Source organism: Molothrus ater, chromosome 15, assembly GCF_012460135.2.
Source record: "Molothrus ater isolate BHLD 08-10-18 breed brown headed cowbird chromosome 15, BPBGC_Mater_1.1, whole genome shotgun sequence".
In the NCBI taxonomy this organism is placed as follows: domain Eukaryota; kingdom Metazoa; phylum Chordata; class Aves; order Passeriformes; family Icteridae; genus Molothrus; species Molothrus ater.
In genome coordinates, this window is record NC_050492.2 from 11704252 (window position 1) to 11722309 (window position 18058).

The window sequence follows — 18058 nt, forward strand, 5'->3', positions numbered from 1 at the left end:
TTGCTGTGTTCATCTGCTTCTGCAGCACACTCCTTATGGGGTCTGCTCCCAGTACTGATGTGTGTGCTCAGCTTGTGGCACTGGTAATCACTCCCAGCTCCTGCTGGAGCATCCCAGCCCTGTCTGCCCTTCACATCCTCATTGCCAGTGAGTACAAAGTACCTGACCTCAGACCTTGGCAGGGTGGCTTTGCTCCATGCCTCCTCTCTGCCCATCCATGGCCCTTTCCACCAGCTCAGATGCCTCACCAAAAAGAAGGAAAAATAGCCAATATTACAGATATAGAGACACACACCATCACTTCTTGGTCTTGAGAGTCTTTTTAGTAGCCCTGAGAAGGTTTGTACACAGAGCAGCATAAAGGGAAAGGCTGTGAGTGCCCTTCCCGCCCTGCCTGGCCGTCCTCAAGAACCCGGAGCAAAGGGCAGCCCTGGCTGTCCCCTCCCAGCCAGGGCAGTGCTGCCCTGTTCCCTGCCGTGCCGCCCATCATAAAGGGGTCCCTGAACTGTTATCAGGCAGTGACAGTTTCCGCCATCAGATTCCTCCTGTCCGTCAGGAAAGCTAAATAAGGAACATCGTTCAGGCGGCTGCAGGAAGAGGGGAAATGCAGGGACATCCGGCCCAGCTGCCAATTTTTCCTTTCCCATGAACCACCACTGACCTCCGCCAAGGGAGAACCTGGACACCCAGCCTGGCATTGGCACTGCTCCTCTTTGCTTAACCCTTCCCTGGGGGATACCTTGGCCCCCAGAGCCTGCTGAGCAGGTGGTCTCACCAGGCAGGGCGGTGTGGCTGTGGCGGGACAGAGCCTGGACGCTGTGTCACTGTTGCTGGCACTGCAGACCACGGCGGGCACACTCAGTGCACTGGCTGGCATTTTCCCAGCCAACTGAAGCCACAGCCAGGAGAAGGCTTAACCCCTCCACACCTGCACATGGGTGGGCAGCTACACCTCACACAGAGACAACGGGTCCCAAAAACATCAGTGAGCTGCTCCATCGCTTCCCTCTTTGCGTGCACCTACAGCAGGAGAAGAGTCAAGCTTATTCTTTCACCAATTCCTCTGAAACAGAACTGGGGTTTTCCAGGCCCTGCCAGGAGTCGTAGCCAGCAGACAGGTAAAATTTTATCTCATTTTTCTCTCTGCTCACTCCAGGGCTGTGCCCATCAGTAACAGGGACCAGGACAGTCTGAAATCCACTTGTCCCTTACTCCTGGTCTTTCCTCTGAACAGCCCTGAGGTCTTTGCTGTCTTTCACTGCATAGAACCCGAGCAGGGTAGCAGCATCTGCCTTGTTATTATGTGCTCAGATACAGGAGACCATAGCACTTAAGTTTGCCTTCCCCCATCACTATGTCCTCCCTGTTTGCCCAGAAAGAGCCTTTCCTGACCCCCTAAACCGATCCTCCCTCATTAGCACATGACGTCCATCCCACGGCACCTCCAGGTTTGGCCGCAGAGGCCGCGTGAGGAATCCTCGCCCTGGAAGGAGGGGGCAGAAACACAGCAAGAAAAACAATTCACTCGTGGGAGAACTTGTAAGGTGAAATACAAGTCACTGGCTGAGACCTGTTTCTGCTACCTCAGCAGGGAAACGACTCCAGGAGAGACTCCAAGACTCCCCACTTAATATCCTCAGCTTATAAAACTTAGTGGGAGTTTCAGCACCGGCTGCTGCAGGGCCAGGTTTTTCACCCTCCTTCTGCTGAACTTGCACCTAGAGATGGAGCGATTTGCTGGACAAAAGGAGCGGCCACGCTGGGCTCGGGGCTTGTGCCTCCTCGCCGACTTGACCACAGGCCACCTCCGCTTCCACTATTCTGCCTTAACAATGAGGCACCGCAGATGGGCAATAATGCTGTGCCGAAAACATCAGAACTATTCTGGCCAAAGAGAAAAAGCCCCCCTGGGACCTGGCTAACCCCCTCTTTTAACAACGTGAAACGAGAAACAAAGGTCTGGGATAGCCAGAGGCAATAAAACCCCTGGAATTCATTTAACCAGTCACTAGATGCCAGTGCAGCTGCAGCAGTATTTCTTTTCCAAATGAAGGACAAAAGCTCTGGCCCAGGGCAAGGCTCAGCTCTGGTCTCCCCGGAAAACCGTGGCATGCACCAGGAGGTCGTGATCCCCCCACAGCAGACAGCAGGAGTGGGACATGTACCTGGCTGCTGCCTCTCACCCAGCTGGAGATTTGCAGGAGCTGCAGGAGAAGCTGGGCCAGGTCAAGGCAAAACATAGCACTGGGCACCTCTGGCTCACAGTCCAAAGTGGGAAAGGGGGGCTTTCAGCTTGAACCATGGATTTTCTCCTTGCAAACCCATTGCAAACCCATATTTTTCCATGCACAACTGCCCATGGACTCAGGCAAACATCTCACACCCACAAGGCCCTGTGAAGGTGAGCTCCACTGCTGCTCGGCAGAGTGCAGCCACCAGCCTCCCACCATGCTCCCAACACAGGAATCCACCAGGAGCTGCCTTCTCCAGGCGAGCTGTGATTTTGCAGCCCTCAGGCACTATGCCCCAGCCTGTCTATCCCAGCGGAAGAGCCCTGCAGATTTAGTCATTCCTCACACGGAAACGACCAGCACTGCTGGCTCCCCACCTTCCCTGGGCAGTGGAGCCTGTGGGCTCTGGCCATCACAGGGTTTTCTGCTTCTCCCTGCACCTGCAGGACCTCCCCATCACACCCAGCGTGTTGCAGCTTTCCCCCCTCACCTGGTTTAAATGCATAGCCCCCCCAAACTGGGAGTGAGGAGTCCCCTGCCTTGCACCCATCCTTTTGGGGCTGTTTCAGTCCAGCAGGTTGAATGGCAAAGTCACCTCTGCTGTGCCAGCTGGAGTGGCTGAGAAAAAGGTGGGGGAGATAGATGCTATCCCCAGGGCTCACCCTGCTCCCCAAAGCTGCTGAGAGCTGGACAGACCTGGGGACCCACCAAGAGCCCCCTCCTGCTCTGCAAGGCAACCTCCTGAGCATGGTGGATGTCCCCTACGGTTTTGGAGAAACTGCTCCCTGGCTGCGGTCCCCTCCCTCCTGCTGCCGTTCCCGTGGGATCCCGCTCTCCCCTTCTTTCTCCAGGAACTGCCTCGGGATGCTGGGAACAGCCTGTTCCCTCCTGGCTGGCTGGGAGCACCTGCCCTTCCCACGCCTGCCCCGGAAAACACCGCAGCAACGCAGGGCCAAGAGAAACCCTGGGGACAGCGATCCTGCATGGAGCAGCCCATGGCAGCAGAGTGGAATGGGATACACTGGAGGAAACCCCGGCCACCCTGCCTGCACTGGCTGGGGACATTGTGCTGCTGGAGGAGTGTCCCTGACTCCGACCAGACGTCAGTGTGAGCTCAGTGACGCCCTGGCGGGTGTTTGTGCAGGCACTGAGCCGCGGCCTCACGTGCCCAAGCCAAATCCCAGGGCAGCAGTTGCAGCTCACTCGTGTGAAATCATCCTTAAGCAGACAGCAGGGCACAGGAGCTGTGGCTGTCCCCTCCCTGGCAGCCCCCAGGGACCACAGGTTGCATCCCTGCACACACTCGCTCCCCTTGGAGGCCCTGGCTCATCGCTGTGGCTGAGCCTGGTGGGGTTGCTGTGCAGTCAGGGCTGTTGAATGAAAGGGTGTTGCTGAAATGGCCCATGTTTATTACTTGCAATAAAGCAACTGCTTCAAATCCCAGCTGCACAGGCAACTGTTGCTGCTGGCACGGCCAGCGGGGGCTGTCCGAGCACCCAGCCGGGACTCTGTGTGATCCGGGAGGGGAGCAGGCAGCAGCAGCCAAGGCAATCGGCTCAGGTCCTACACAAGCACGGGCCCTTCCCTCACACCACGGCCATATGCCCTTGGAAGCACCAGCCAGTGTCCCCAGTGGGACTGTTTGGCTGTGGGGGGCTCAGCACTGCTCTGTGTCCAGATGATGGTGACTCAGGGAGCACATGGTCTCCTCACCATTCACAAAGGGTTACCCTGAGAGGCCAAGATGATCTAGAATTCTGGGGCTGAACCTCTGCCTGTTCCCCTCATCTCACTGCCTGCACAGGGCAGCTCCCCAGCTCCACTCCATCCTGGGAGCACCATGGAGCTAGAATGTGTAAGAGCTTTGTGCTCTTACACACAGCAGTCTCTAATGCTGGCCCATTTAAACAGGAACCAGAACAGTGGTGCCAGAACAGACCTTTCATGATCCTGAGATGATTATTTCAACCGTCACAGGTGGAACAGTCTCACACACACATCCCTGCTTCCAAGGGTAGCAAATATTTGCAGCCCATTGGGATTATGGTTAATGAGAAATTTGTGGGTCCTTTACACACTGACAAATTGTCCTCATTGATAGGATGGAAGGAGGGGAAGCAAATCCCCATTGTACCATCCCCCAGTTGAGTTCCACATCGCCCTTCATCACTGCACTAATCAGGCAGCACTGAGAGCTTCAAAGCTCTGCTCAGCCCTGTGCCGACAAGGCCACACAGCTGTGCTGGCCAGAGCCTCCCAGGCGCTGCTCCTGCACCTCCAGGAGATGAAAGAACCCAGGAGCAGCTACACTATGCTTTACAGATTGCTAACAAGAGAGCTTTGAGCAGCTGCTCCTGCTGCAATGCCACCAGCAGCAGGTTCCTTTCTGCCCAGCCTCTGTGAGCATCCCCTGAGCTCCGGCCACCCGTTGTGTCCTTTGGCCCCATGACACCAGAGCCGTCAGCAGCATTTTGGGCAGAGCAGGTTGACAGTGACAGTGCTGGTGATGCTATTCATGCCACACCTGCAGCTCTCCTGTGAGCTCACTTCAACGAGAGCAGCAAATGCCACTGGTGATAGCGAGTCACTGAGCTGATGCTACAGAAAATTCTACTTATGCTCCCAAAATTCATCCCCACATTGCAAGCTTCCACCATTAATAACTTTCTTACAGTCTTGCTCTGATCTGGGTTATAAATGCTTTACTTGTGCAAGAAAGAGCTCCTCTGGGGGTATCTGGTGGGGTGTCCTGTCCCCACTGCCCTGGCAGTGCCCACCCAGCTCTGCCCTATCTTACGGGCTCTGCTTGCTAGAAGGGCATTGCAGCCCCATCTCTGCCGTGGTTCTACACCCCCTGCCCAACAGCCTTTTGCCACAGAAGTGCAACGGGAAGGGAAAGCATTTCACTGGGATCTGCCTCGGGTAACTTCCAAGGCGGACCAGAGCAGGGACAGGCAGGCTGGACAGCCTTGCACGGACCCCCGCCTCCTCGCGCCTTCCTCCCCGGCACACACAAATTAATGACTCTGTGCGTGAAACAATAAATAAACAGAGCCGGGACTGGCCTCCAGCCTGCCCTCCAGGCGGGCGCGTCCCCGCGCAGGGGCATCCCTCCCGCGAGGGTCCCGTGGGGTTTCCCCCGCTCGCAGCGACACCTCCGCGGCACGAGCCCGCCGTGGGCTCCCCGCGGCCGCGCGCCCCAGGGACCGCGGCAGGGTCCCCCCGTCCCGTCCTGTCGCTGCGGGTACGCTGTCACCGCCGTCGGGGACACCCGCGCGGGCACCGTGGCGCGTCCCGGCTGGGGATGGGGCGGGCAGCGCCGGTGGGAGACGGGGCACCCCGGGGCGGACTGAGCCGGGCCCCGTCGGGGATTGGGGTCGCCGGGACCGGGAGCGCCGGTCCCCGCCGGGGATGGGGGAGCCCGGGACGGGCAGCGCCAGGCACGGCACGTCCCCGTCCTGGGCGAGGGACGCCGCGGCGGGCAGAGCGGGTCCCTGCGGGGTCTGGGGGACACGCGGGCGGAGGCGCCGAGTCCCGTCCCGTCCCGTCCCGCCGGAGCAGCCCCGTGCCCAGCGCGCCCGCAGGTGCGGAGCGGGCATCAGAGCGGGCAGGGCAGCCCGCAGCCCCGGCAGCTCACCTGCCTCCGAGACAATGCCGAGCCAGAGCCAGAGGGGCAGCGTGCAAACTCTCCTCATCTCCGGGGCTGCCGGCAGGTCCGTGCGATGCGGAGCGGTGCGAGCGCCCCGCGCCCGAGCTCTGCTCCCGCCGCGCCCCAGCTGCGGCGACGCGCGGCGGCGGCGGGCGGGGAGCACCGGGGCCGCTTCCTTTTCCTCCGCCCGCCTGGGCCGCCCGCCGCCCTCCGCTGAGCCTCGGGGCGCCGGGCGGGCGGGGCGGGACGGGGAGGGGCGGGCGGGGAGGCAGAGGGGGCTGGGGGGAGCGCACCTGCGGCTCCGGACACCGACGGGCAATCCGCGCTCCCCGCACCAGCGGGGCTATGCGCATCCCTTCGCACCTGGGTGTCTCCACCTGCATGTGTGGGTCTGCATCCCCTGCATCAGGGGGGCAAGTGTGTTCCCCACCCGTGTGCGTGGCTCTGCATCATCCCTGACCAATGGGCACATAGACACCCCCACACCTGCGTGTATTTTCACACCTGTGTGCACCCCTGCACTTGTGTGAGAATGCCCGCACATCGCCTGTTTCTTGTCTGTGCCTGGGTGCACACCCCGGCCTCTCGGAGCAGAGGGAATGCACACAAACACGCTCTCAACAGCAGCACACACGCACCTCATGCGATGGAACGCATCTCGCACCTGCCTGCACACACCCCTTCATGCCTGTGCACCCCCTCAGCTCCACACCTCGCACCTGTACGCACACACCCAGGCACACAGTCCCGCACAGATCCCTTGAACCTCCCTCCTCCGGCACTCCCTGGGGCACCCAGAGACACGCAGGCACTTGGGTGTGCTCACACTCGCACCCTTGTTCAGCGGGGGTGCAGCAGGGTCCCCCACTCACGCCGTCCATGCGTGTGCAGTGCCAGCAGCAGCGTGGAGCAGCCACGCTGTCCCTCGGCACCCGCGGCACCCGCACCGTTCTCTGGGGGTACACACCGAACCCGCACCCGCACGGTTCTCTGGGGGTACACACCGAACCCCGCACCCGCTCCGTTCTCTGGGGGTACACACCGAACCCGCACCGTTCTCTGGGGGTACACACCGAACCCGCTCCGTTCTCTGGGGGTACACACCGAACCCCGCACCCGCCCGTGGCTCTGGGGGTACACACCGAACCCCGCACCCGCACCGTTCTCTGGGGGTACACACCGAACCCCGCACCCGCCCGTGGCTCTGGGGGTACACACCGAACCCCGCACCCGCACCGTTCTCTGGGGGTACACACCGAACCCCGCACCCGCCCGTGGCTCTGGGGGTACACACCGAACCCCGCACCCGCCCGTGGCTCTGGGGGTACACACCGAACCCCCCACGCCCCTGGCGCTGGCAGACGAGCGGTGCCGCCCCAGCGGTGCCAGCGGCGCTGCCCCCACAGCGCTGCCACCGCCAGCGACAGCGGCGCTGGCTCGGAGCGAACTGGCTGCGAATGCGGCACAGACGAAGGCGGTGGAAGAGCTCTGGGAGCGCGGGGGCACAGTCGGCTCAGCCCTGGCCGGCTGCCCGTGCACCCAACGAGCGCTGGACGGATAAATTAACACAGCCCCGCGCTGCGCCCCAGAGGATTATTCATTAGGCTCACTTGTAGGCAGTGAAGAAAGAACCTGAATGAAAGCCATGTGCTCATGGCTTCAAAAAGGCAGGAAAACTTCTGGTGTACTCAATTGCTCACGTTGCCAAAACTCGCAGAAGAAATCGCCCTGTTCCTCTTCTGGAACCCTGTCACAGAATTTATTTTACCCGACTCTCCCCATCCTGATCAGCGAGTTTTAAACCCAGAGAGTGTCAACTCCATCACTCTTCAGCACACTCATCTTGGATCACCTCTCTCCTGGTGATCAGCAGAGCAGAAAGTGGCCATGTCCCTTCACTCCAGGTGGGTGTCCAAGCCCTACAAGTTTGAGGAGAGACTTGCAAAACTTGCCATGATAAGGGAGAGCTGGAATGTCACAGAGGGGTGTCACTGCCCAGCACCAAGGAGTGAAATTACGGGATCAGACCCCTCCCCAGTGTCAGGGGTTGTGATCAGAGACGGTGCAGCCTCGCAGTGCCCCACACTGGGGACAGCATCGGGGTCAGCGCTCTTGAGAGGGGAGCAGTGAGGAGCTGGGGGTGGACAGGGGAATGAATCACATGGCACCACTGGCCGAAGTGCACAGCCAGAGGGTGCCTGGAGAAGCTGAGTGCCAGAGGAGCAGAGGGTCTGACCCGGGGTTGAGGGGAGAGGCATCTTCTAGCACCCCAAAAGTCACGGGATTTTGGCATCCTCCATCCTCCACAGCCCGAAGGTGGCACGGAGCGGGCGGCGGCGGCCGGACCAGCCCGTCCATGCTGCCATCTAACGGCAGGAAAGGCAGGACACCGGGCAGGGCCAGCCCCGCCGCGGCGGGGAATTTTCCATCACAAACGCAGGGCGACTGTGGGACCGATGGGACCTTTCCATTGTTGCGGCCCTGGGAAACAAAAGGATCTTAATTTAAAATCTTGTCCCCATTCCAGCACGTGGGGGAACCCGAGGAAGCAAAGGCTTCCCCAAAGCACTGGATAAAGACATACACAGATCACAGAAGGCTGCCAAGGCAGGAGCTGCTGGACACTGCCCAGCCCTAGCATAACTATGGGAAAGGGACACTGGGGTGGCTCTGGGAACACCCAGGGACAAAGCAATGAGGTAACCCACAAGAAAAACACAGCCTGGACCTGGGAGAAGATGGGTGGGAGCCAGTCCTGGCAGGTGCAGCGTCTGGATGCTGGGGTGAGAGGTGCTTTAACCCCATTGTGTCCACTCTCCCATCCTATCCCCTCCTGCCTGAACCCAGGCCAAGCTCAGGTAGTCACTGCATTCATGCCTATGGCTCCTCCTACTCCATGGTGCTCTGGTTTGTCAGAGAAATGTGTTTTTCAGGCAGCATCTAGGCCACATTTCCTCACTGGGCTAACACTGCATGCATGGCAGCCCAGAGCAGCACTTCCCTGGATGTAGGAGCTGCTCTACCTCCCCAGCCCTGCCCCACCAGCAGGGCCAGGCAAGGACATTATAGCCCAAAACGTGTCTCTGCCTGGGAGCAGCCACACCACGGCCACCGTGCTCCCTCAGGAGCATTTGGGACAAGTGGGTTTGGCTGCTCTCCAGCTCGGCCTTAGGCACAGGGAGGGTGTGGGAGGTGGCAGCAGTGGCACACACTGGCAGTGCCATCACGCTGGCCCATGTGGCACAGGGCAGTGGCACACACTGGCAGTGCCATCACATTGGCCCATGTGGCACAGGGCAGTGGCACACACTGGCAGTGCCATCACATTGGCCCATGTGGCACAGAGCAGTGGCACACACTGGCAGTGCCATCACGCTGGCCTATGTTGCACAGGGCAGTGGCACACACTGGCAGTGCCATCACATTGACCCCACGTGGCACAGGGCACACGGCAGCACCGGGCAGTGGGAGCTGGCACACAGCAAAGCCTGGCTGTGCTCACCCTGCCAGTGCCTGTCACACCTCGGGGACACTGCCTGCTGCTGCCCAGCCAGACCTGGCTGCAGCTTGGGGCAGGCTGAGGAGCTGATGGGTTTCAGCTTTCCCTGCTGTGATCAGACCAGCCTCTCCTTTCCAGGGGCTCCCTTGCAGGGGGCAACACAGCCCTGCTCTGAGCACCATTTCCAAGCCAACAGCTCTTTCTTCTCCACTCTTATTGCAGCTGAGGCTGTGGGGCAGGGAGAGGAGGAGATGAGAGCTGGGAGAGGAGGCTGAGGTCAGCCTATGGGCCCAGCATTCACTGGCTAAAGGCCAACCCGGGGCCAGGAGGGAGCACAAACCCCCAGCATCCCCTCCACACCCGAGCCCTGAGCAAGGCTGCACAGAGCAGAGGTTTCCCAGGCACTGGGAGCAGCCCTGGGCTGTGCTCAGCACTCCTGCACAGGACACATCTGCCTGAGCCCTGCACAGGACATCCTCACCTCTGGCTTCCTCCCCTGGCCCTGGCACAGGCCCTAGGCACCCCCAGCAGGAGAGGCCACGTCCCCTGTGGCACCACGGGGGAACAGGGCTCCTGTGCCATCCCTGCTGGGCAGGCAGATGGCCAGTGAGGGGAGTGTGCCTGTGCCCAGCTGTGGGGGCTGGAAAGCCTCACACCTGGCCCTTCCCATACCACAGAAAGCTGAGCCTCTGCCAGAGGTGTCTGGCTCCAGCCAGCACTGGGACTGCACAGTATTGGGGAGCTTTGGCCTCTGCTTTGAGCCTGGAATGGATTTGGGTGAGAAAAACATGACATTTCCACCCACCCCAGGCACTGCCATCCTCCCTCCCACCCACCACTTCCACCAGCCAGGCTTGGACCCCTCCCAGCACCTCTTCTGACTCGTGAGGCAGAGACACTGCCAGCACCTCCTGGTCACAAACCACAGCAGCCAAACCCCCCTGACTTGCCCCTCCAGGAACCCTGCCTGCCCTCCTGCAGGTGCAGAGCTGCCAGCAGGGCCACAGGGGGCTGACAGGAAAAGAGCCACATTCCTGATGAATTTGGGAAGAATTGGGACTTGGCATTTTCCACATGGGCAAATCCTTAAGACCCAGCCAGGCCAGAGATGGCCAGATCTTAAAACGCTGTAGCCCAAGACCAGGGCTAGGCTCAGAGTCTCTCTCCCTTGTTCTCAAACAGCAAATGCTGAAAAGCCACTACAAGATGTGCATGGAGCACTCGAAGGAAATACATGGGAGCAGGGGCTTTTGGAGCCTCCTATGCTGCAGGCACAGAAGAGCCAGGGCTGGAGCAGGGCTCTGGGTGCCCTCAGGCTGTGCCACCCCCCAGAGCAGCAGATCTCCCCAGCACACAAGCCCCGAGCAGCCCCATCAGGCACCAGTGGCTTTCTAATAAGCTTTAATAGGGTCCGAGGTGAGTGAGGCGCGCTGCAGTCCCTGGGCTGTGCACCGGGCTCCCTCTGCTGCCGGCCCGCAGCCCTGCCCCGGGAAGTTCTTCCAGCAGAGGATGATGGATGGTCGGGATGCGGGGTTGAGAGGCACCCGATGGTGCCCGGGACCGCTGCCCTCCTCCCTCCACGAGGCTTATGGGCGGGAGCACAGAGAGGCAGGAGGTGCCAGCAACTCACAGCCCCTGCCCTGCAGCCCCGTGGCTGCTGTTACTGAACTGTGCTGTGCTCAGGAATGGGAGGTCGTGCTGCTAGGGGTGCCAGGAACCCCTGTGAATGCCTTGTGGCAACCACAGCCATGGCACAGGGAAGGGAGGGCAGACAGGAGCCGGGAAGAGATTCATCCTCTCCTTCCTCCCAAACCAAATTAAAACAGCTCCTCCAACAGCCCTCAGGCTTGTGTGTGCAGAGCTGGCCCCCAGCACAGCCCCGGGCAAGAGCCAGGCTGGTGTCCCCAGCGCACCCTCGTCCCTCACAGGGCCAGGTGACAGAGGCGCATGGGCTCCCTGTTGTCCCTCCCGTCACTGAAGCAGGTGCTGAAGAAGGGGCAGTATCTCTCTGCAGAGACCTGGTGGAAGGTGAAGAGGTGGGACATGTCCCCAGCATCAAAGAAGGCCACGGTGCCCTCCTGGCAGTCCAGGAAGACGCCCACTTTGCGCGGGGGCCGGCGGGGAGCCAGGCGCACCCAGGGGCTGGCGGTGGCCCAGTACTCTGTCCTGTTGCGCAGGCGCAGCGTCCAGTAGCCGTTCTCTGGGCACAGCCTGACCTTGGCTGCCCTGTCCACAGCCTCAGCAGCCACCCCCAGGTCCCACTTGGTTTTGCTGCCCACCCAGACCTCCCAGTAGTGCTGGCCACGGTCGAAGGCCTGCGAGCCCAGCACGTTGACGCACTGACGGAAGCGCCGAGGGCTGGCGGGGACAGGCTGGGCCCGATCCCTCTCTGTCACTGCTGTCAGATCCCTGGACAGGACCAGGTTGGGGTGGGCTGACTCAGGGTCAAAGGTGAGCGGGGCAGGAGCTGCAGAGACATCAAGTGTGACATTTTACCAGCTGTACACTCCCTGTGCAGAGCATCCCCGGCCCACCACACCCATCCCTGCCAGCGAGGTGCTCACCAGGGCAGATGGAGCGCAGCATCTGCCTCCAGAAGATGTACTGCAAGGGGCCACTGTGGCTGTCCCTGTAGTGCTGCAGGTCCAGGGCAGGTTGGGTCTCAACACACACCGAGGGCCTGGGGCAGAGAGAGGCAGGCAGGGTCACTCCCTCTGCTGAGGCACTAGCAGTGCAAGCAGGGAAAGCACGGGCAGGGCTGCAGGACAGTGCTGCAGGTGACAGATTTGGTAAAGACGGGATACAAATGTCTCTGCTTGCTCTGCCCCAGTGCAGTGAGCGGCTCAGGGCAGAGGTGCCCAAGACAGAGCCAGCAGCACTGCTTGTGGAGCAGTGACTCCTGGCAAACCTACACCCAGCACACCCAACAGGACTCCTGGCCCGGCCTGTGGAGTCAAGTTGCATCCCAGGGAGGGAGGGGACAGGGACACACTCCCCTATGGCAGTTCTGGCCCTCAACTACTCCCAGCCTCAGACAAACTTGCACCTCAGGGTCACTTCTGCAGCCTCATGAGTAGTAAGAAGCTGAGGAAGGGCAGGTGGAAGATGAAGCACCCAAAGTCTGTTCCCTCTTGCAGCACACATGGCTCTTGCACCCATTCCACTCTCACCTCTACCCACACTTCCAGCCATGTTAACACATAGGATGCTCCCTGGGAAGAGCATCCAGTGTATGCTGGGGACCAACCTCCACCTTGCACAGCACCAGCAACTTCCTGAGCACTTTGTGGTGCTTTTAAAACTTGAGATAAAGTGCCTCTCCTATGTGGTCCCAGCCAGGGACCAAGATAAGCTCCTGAAAAGGGAATCAGCTTCTTTCATGCCAGACATGTACCTGATATCCAGGCTCTCCACCTGCAGGGAGAAGCAGAGAGAATTAGCAGCAACTCTAATTCATGCAGCTGCACAAATAAGTGTCCTGCCTCCTGCTGCCACACAGCACAGAGAGAGGAAACCAAGCTACCAGAACCACATCCTGGGGAAAATTCTTTGAGCACTTGGATGGAGAATGAGGAAGGCTCCCAAGAGCCACCACATCTGATATCACTGTATCCCTTGTGGCTAAAATCTCCAGACTCCAAAGGATTGGGTAGATAACCCAGAGGGATGGCAGTGAGAATGACTTTGGGGTACAGCCTAGTGCTGTTATTTCAGACTACCCCATCCCAGTTTGAGATCCTGAAATATCTCTCAGCCTCCTGCCAGAGTCAGCAAAGCATCTCACCTCCAGCAGTGACACATCTTCCATCTTGCTCAGGGTCTGCCTGACGTGCTCGATGTCCCTCTGCAGCACTGCCATCCCCTCCTCCAGCTGGCCAACGTGCCTGTGCAGCTGGGCCAGAGACTGCTCCTCCTGCTCACCCAGCTCTGCCAGCACAGCTCTCTCCTCTTCCTCCAGGATCTGATGAAGGCGAGCAAACTCAGCCCGAATCTTGAAGTTCAGCTCCCCAGACACTTTCTGAGCAGAGGGAAGAGGCAGAAGGTGAGTCTAACAGCTAGAACACACAAGGAGGGGCACAGGATGGCTGTGCCTGTTCCTCTGCTTACAGAGCCCTGGAAATTTGAGGTTTAGACATAGCAATGAGTTTTTGGATGGAGAACAGGACAACCTTCAAGGCTGCAGAGCCAAAGGAAAAAAACCCAACAAACCCCAAAAAACAGCTCCACCAAAGGTGTGGTCACTGTAACTACAAATCCCCACATGTAGCCACAGCCCTCTCCCACACCACCAGGAATTTGCCTGTGGGCAAGACGGAGGCTCTTTAAATTTTGTGGAGCTGCGGACTCAGCTGTTCAGGTCAGTTTGCATTTATTTCACATCATTCCAGGCCCTGAGCAGAGCTGCCTGACGGGCAAGCTGCACAACCTAATCTCTGTCATTAAGGCTGATAAAATCCCATTCAGCTCTATCCAGAGGTCACTTTTTTCCAGTTGTTTACTCACCAGCCAACCTTGTTGTGTTCTCACTGCCTTCCTGCCTGTTTACAAGAGACAGCCAATGACTTTTTGTTTTCCTTAAATCTTTAAGCTTTTAATCTCCAAGTGCAACCTTAGCCCTCATTACTTTCTCGAGGAGTGCTTCCTGAAGTGCACATCCCTTTCTCCTCACAGAAAACCCATCTCCCTAAGGGATCTGAAGCTTCACCAGCCTCCTCTTGGTCTAGCAGGTGTTTGTGCTGACCCACACAGGAGGTGCAGAGCCACCCTGTTCATATCAGTGATTTGCTCCTTTACTCTTGAGACACCTCTTGGCTCTTGCACAGCAACAGGAAAACACGTGCTTATGTGCTAATATTTGTCCATTAATCTCAAAGGTCTATTTGATATCTGGCAAAAGGACAGAGGTTTGAAATGGAGCAGGCTGGGGAATCAGAGGCTCCAGTCAGAAGACAGAGTTTTCCCCTTATCTCATCTTTGAACTATTTCCATTTTCCTTTAACTCCCCTTCCTTGGTTTTAATGCTTTTATGCCACCCAAGAAAGCAGCACAGTCAGCCTCTGGCTGCTCTCACTTCACAGATCTGTACCAACAGGGAGCCTGGTCCCTCTCAAGCCCGTGGAGAGCACTCAGGCTCTTCATTCACCTCAGAGCTTTGCAGTGAATCCCAACACTGTCCTTGTGGCAAGGCCAGCACTCTTCCAGTGCCAAACCTGCCAGTGACCCAGTTCCTTCAGCTTTGCTTCCATCCCTTCTGACATGAGAGATTTTAGAGCTGCCAGGAGTTAATGCTGTCCCAAAGAGGCAGCACAGCAGGGCCAGAGCAGGCTGCCCACAGCTCTCACCACTCACCATGTCTCAGCTCTGCTGCACCAATGCACTTTGCAAACATTGCATTAATGAGTGTTAACGCTCCTCCCAAAACCTCTGCTGATTATCCAGCAGTGATGAGCTTGGGCCTTCATGCAAGGGAGCTTGTGTACATCCCCACTGTTACTCATCTAGATTTTTACAGGAAGCTGAGCTAGACCTCAGCTGTAGGTACACACACATCCTCTGTGAACACTGCCCAGAAGCTGCCTGAAGAGCAGCTCCCACAGGATGTTACCGTCAGGCTGCAGATGTCCTCCTGCACCACACGCTTCCTCTGCAGCAACTTCTCCAGCTCCTTCTGACGGGCTTGCAAAGCATCTTCCAGGTGCTTCTGCAGGAACAAGGAGAAGAAGGTAAGGAGGCCATTTCAGCGCTCTGCTCTGATTCAGGAGCAGTCGCAATTCCTACAGTCAGCATCAGAACGAGAATACAACAGGATCTCATATAAAGGCTGTAAGGAGAAGCAAGCACCTGATGCACAGCCTTGAGAATTAAGCACCTGTACATGTGATGAATCCAGTTTATTTTTATCACTGGGAGCTCCAGCCTGGGATATCTGTTTGCACAAGCTTTAAATGCTGCGTGCTGTGCAGGGACTGTCCCCTCAAGCAGAGCACCTGGCATAAGCAGCCCTCAGCCCCTTCTCACTTAGGGAACATATCCTTAAATGAGAAATGACAAAGCTGTGGTTGGAATCAGACACAGCAGTGAGGGAAACAAATGCAAAAGAAAAGAAAGAAAGAAAAAGAAATAAAAATGTAACAGCTGTGAGGAAATAGGGAGAGGAAAGAGACACAAACATCAGTGCACTTGGGCCGGGTGAGGCTTCACACTGGAGGAACTGCCTGTGGGAGGAGGGGTGGTGGCTGCACAGGGCTCATGTGGCACCTGTCCCCTTGTCCCTAGCCTGGCAGGAGGCACTCACCTGCATCTTGTGCCGCTGCTCCCGGGAGCCGCAGCGCCGCACCTTGTCCACCAGCCCGGCCAGCAGGTAGTGCGTGCGGAAGGCGCGGCCGGGGAAGCTGCGGCGGCACTGCGGGCACGAGGGGCCGTGGGCGCAGCTGTCCCAGTAGCGCAGGATGCAGCCCCGGCAGTAGTGGTGCATGCAGTCCAGCATGACGGGCTCGCTGAACAGCTCGCAGCAGATGGCACAGGTCAGCTCCTCCCGCAGGCTGCGCTCCTGGCTGCTGCCGGCCATCCCTGCGGGCACACGGTCCCACCTGAGCTCCCTGACACCACACGCTCACATCCCCAGCCCTCCGCAGGCCGAACCTCTGCCGCTTTGGGGCTGGCTTTGGTTACCAGACAGGGCCTGTCCAGCTGCCACAGCGGGTGCGTGCAGGGCTGGAAAGCCCCGAGTTACAGAGCAGCCCCGGCCGAAGGTCACTCCCTTTGGAGTAACAACTTTCAATTTCCTGTCGCTTCACCAGAACTGCTCAGTGCGTCTGACAGGGCCCAGCCTTGTGTCCCCACCCGGCCCGAGGGCAGCCCGCACCCACCCGCACCCCGAGGGGCTCCCGGTGCGGCACCGCCGCTGCCGTGTGCGGCTCCCAGCCGGCTCCAGCCCCGCGGCGCGCACCGCCCGCTCCCCGGGGCGCAGCCCCGGCCGCCCGCCGTCCCAGGGACCCCACCGTGCTGAAACGGCTTAGCTTGGCTTGGCTTAGCTTGGATTAGTTCAGTTTCGTCCGATCCGGTCTAACCTAGTCCAGTCCAGCTCTGTCCAGTCCAGTCCCGTCGCTCTCCCACCTCCGACCCCAAGAACTCGGGGCCTCCACCACGCCCCTCCCCGGACTGACGCCCGTCCTGACCAATCACGACGCGGACACGCCGCGCACCCGCCAGCTCATTGGGTGGGATCCCGCGGAGGGGGCGGGGCAGGGCCCTTCCATGTGATGCGGTCACGTGCGAGCGCGCGTCGGGCCAGCTGCGGGGGCTTCACGCGCCGGCCGCGGGAAGGCGCGTGCGAGGCTGGAGAGCGCTGGGCGGGACCGGACTGGACTGGACTGGACTGGACCGGACTGGACCGGACCGGACCGGACCGGACCGGACTGGACTGGACCGGACCGGACCGTCCCTGCACTGTCCCTTCGCTGCCGTATACTGTCCCTTTACTGCCCCTGCACCTCCCCTGCACTGCCCCTGCACCGCCCCTGCACCGCCCCATCGCTGCATTCAGTAAAGAGCACAGAAACGAGCTCCAGCCAAAGCCTCCCTCCCTCTCCCCTGCGCACGGTATCTTCAGAACACAGCTCTGGCCAAGGCTTTGGGGTCACGGCTTTGGGTTACCTCAGAAATCACGAGGGCTGCGGGCTTGTTAGTGAAAGAAAGAAAGAAGGAAGGGTTTTCATCCCTGTGTGGTCACTTGATGCTGGCCCTGTGATGTTGCGGGAAGTGGCAGACACTGGTGGACATGTGAGAAAAATCACAAGAACTTCCAATACTGGAAGTAAAAGAAAATAAAACTGAAAGGAGAGGGGACACAGGGACTCACAGGAGCTGCACAGACCACCTGTCTCCTTCCTAACCACCATTAGAACCAGAGCATGCCCCCAAAAGGGTGATGTGCCAGGCACTGCCCAGCTACTCCCCTCCTCCTCCTGCTGCTCTGTTTGCTTGTTACAGCAATGCAATTAGTACAGAAAGTATTTCTGCCCATCTTCATTTGCTTGTCTGAGGGAAGTTCCCAGGCTTTCTCTCACACTGTGCATGCTTGGTCACTGGCATGTGGCCACAGCAGCTCTGCCTCTGCCTTGTCCCCAGCAGCCCCTCGGGCTCACACACTCACCCACAGCCCCATGCTGATGTTTGGACTTGGACCAGCACTGCATGCATGAGGAGCAATCAGTCCTGGGGGATGTTGGCCTTGGGCAAGCGAGGTTCACCCCTTGGCCTCTGGTTGGCCAAGCAAGTGACACCCATGGACACCAACAGGGCCAGGCCATGGCCAAATGGGCTGGCAGCTCCACACAGTTATTGTGGGGGCTCAGGACTGCTCTCTGAGCAAGGTGGGTGTTGGGTGCCCCCTCCTGCTCCAGCACCCATGGTGGCTCTGGGACAGGGATGCCCAGTCCCCACTGAGAGTCCTGCTCACTGGGCACTGCAGGACAAGAACACATCGGGCAGAGATTATTTCCAGCAGGCTGAACCTGCTCCCATTGCTGCCCTTTTGTCCTTTCCACTGCACAACACAGAAGAGTGCCCCTGGGAGCATCACTAGGATGATGACACTGGGATCCATGGGTGCCTGAACAATCCCCTCTCAGCTGTGACTTCATGCAGCAAAACCTGTCCCCACATTTACATCTTTGT

The 18058-nt window shown here is 59.1% G+C and overlaps 2 protein-coding genes across 4 annotated transcripts in view; both read right to left on the minus strand.

Moving 5' to 3' along the window:
- Positions 1-6040, minus strand: part of FLT4 (fms related receptor tyrosine kinase 4) — a 57546-nt gene extending 51506 nt beyond the window's left edge. For all 3 annotated transcript variants that reach the window (XM_054516462.1, XM_036391848.2, XM_036391849.2), the window contains exon 1: positions 5869-6040. In XM_054516462.1, the coding sequence (XP_054372437.1) occupies positions 5869-5926 (58 nt within the window). In that variant the 5' untranslated portion in view covers positions 5927-6040. The remainder of the gene's footprint in view (positions 1-5868) is intronic.
- A 4723-nt stretch (positions 6041-10763) lies between these two features.
- Positions 10764-16515, minus strand: LOC118692305 (nuclear factor 7, brain-like). The gene is made up of 7 exons (XM_036392033.1): positions 16450-16515; positions 15675-15949; positions 14985-15080; positions 13164-13397; positions 12774-12793; positions 11944-12059; positions 10764-11846 (listed from the first exon to the last, which is right to left on the minus strand). The coding sequence occupies exons 2-7, from the start codon at positions 15945-15947 to the stop codon at positions 11302-11304; spliced, it is 1284 nt and encodes a 427-aa protein (XP_036247926.1). The 5' UTR covers positions 15948-15949; positions 16450-16515; the 3' UTR covers positions 10764-11301.
- Between the last annotated feature and the right edge of the window lie 1543 nt (positions 16516-18058).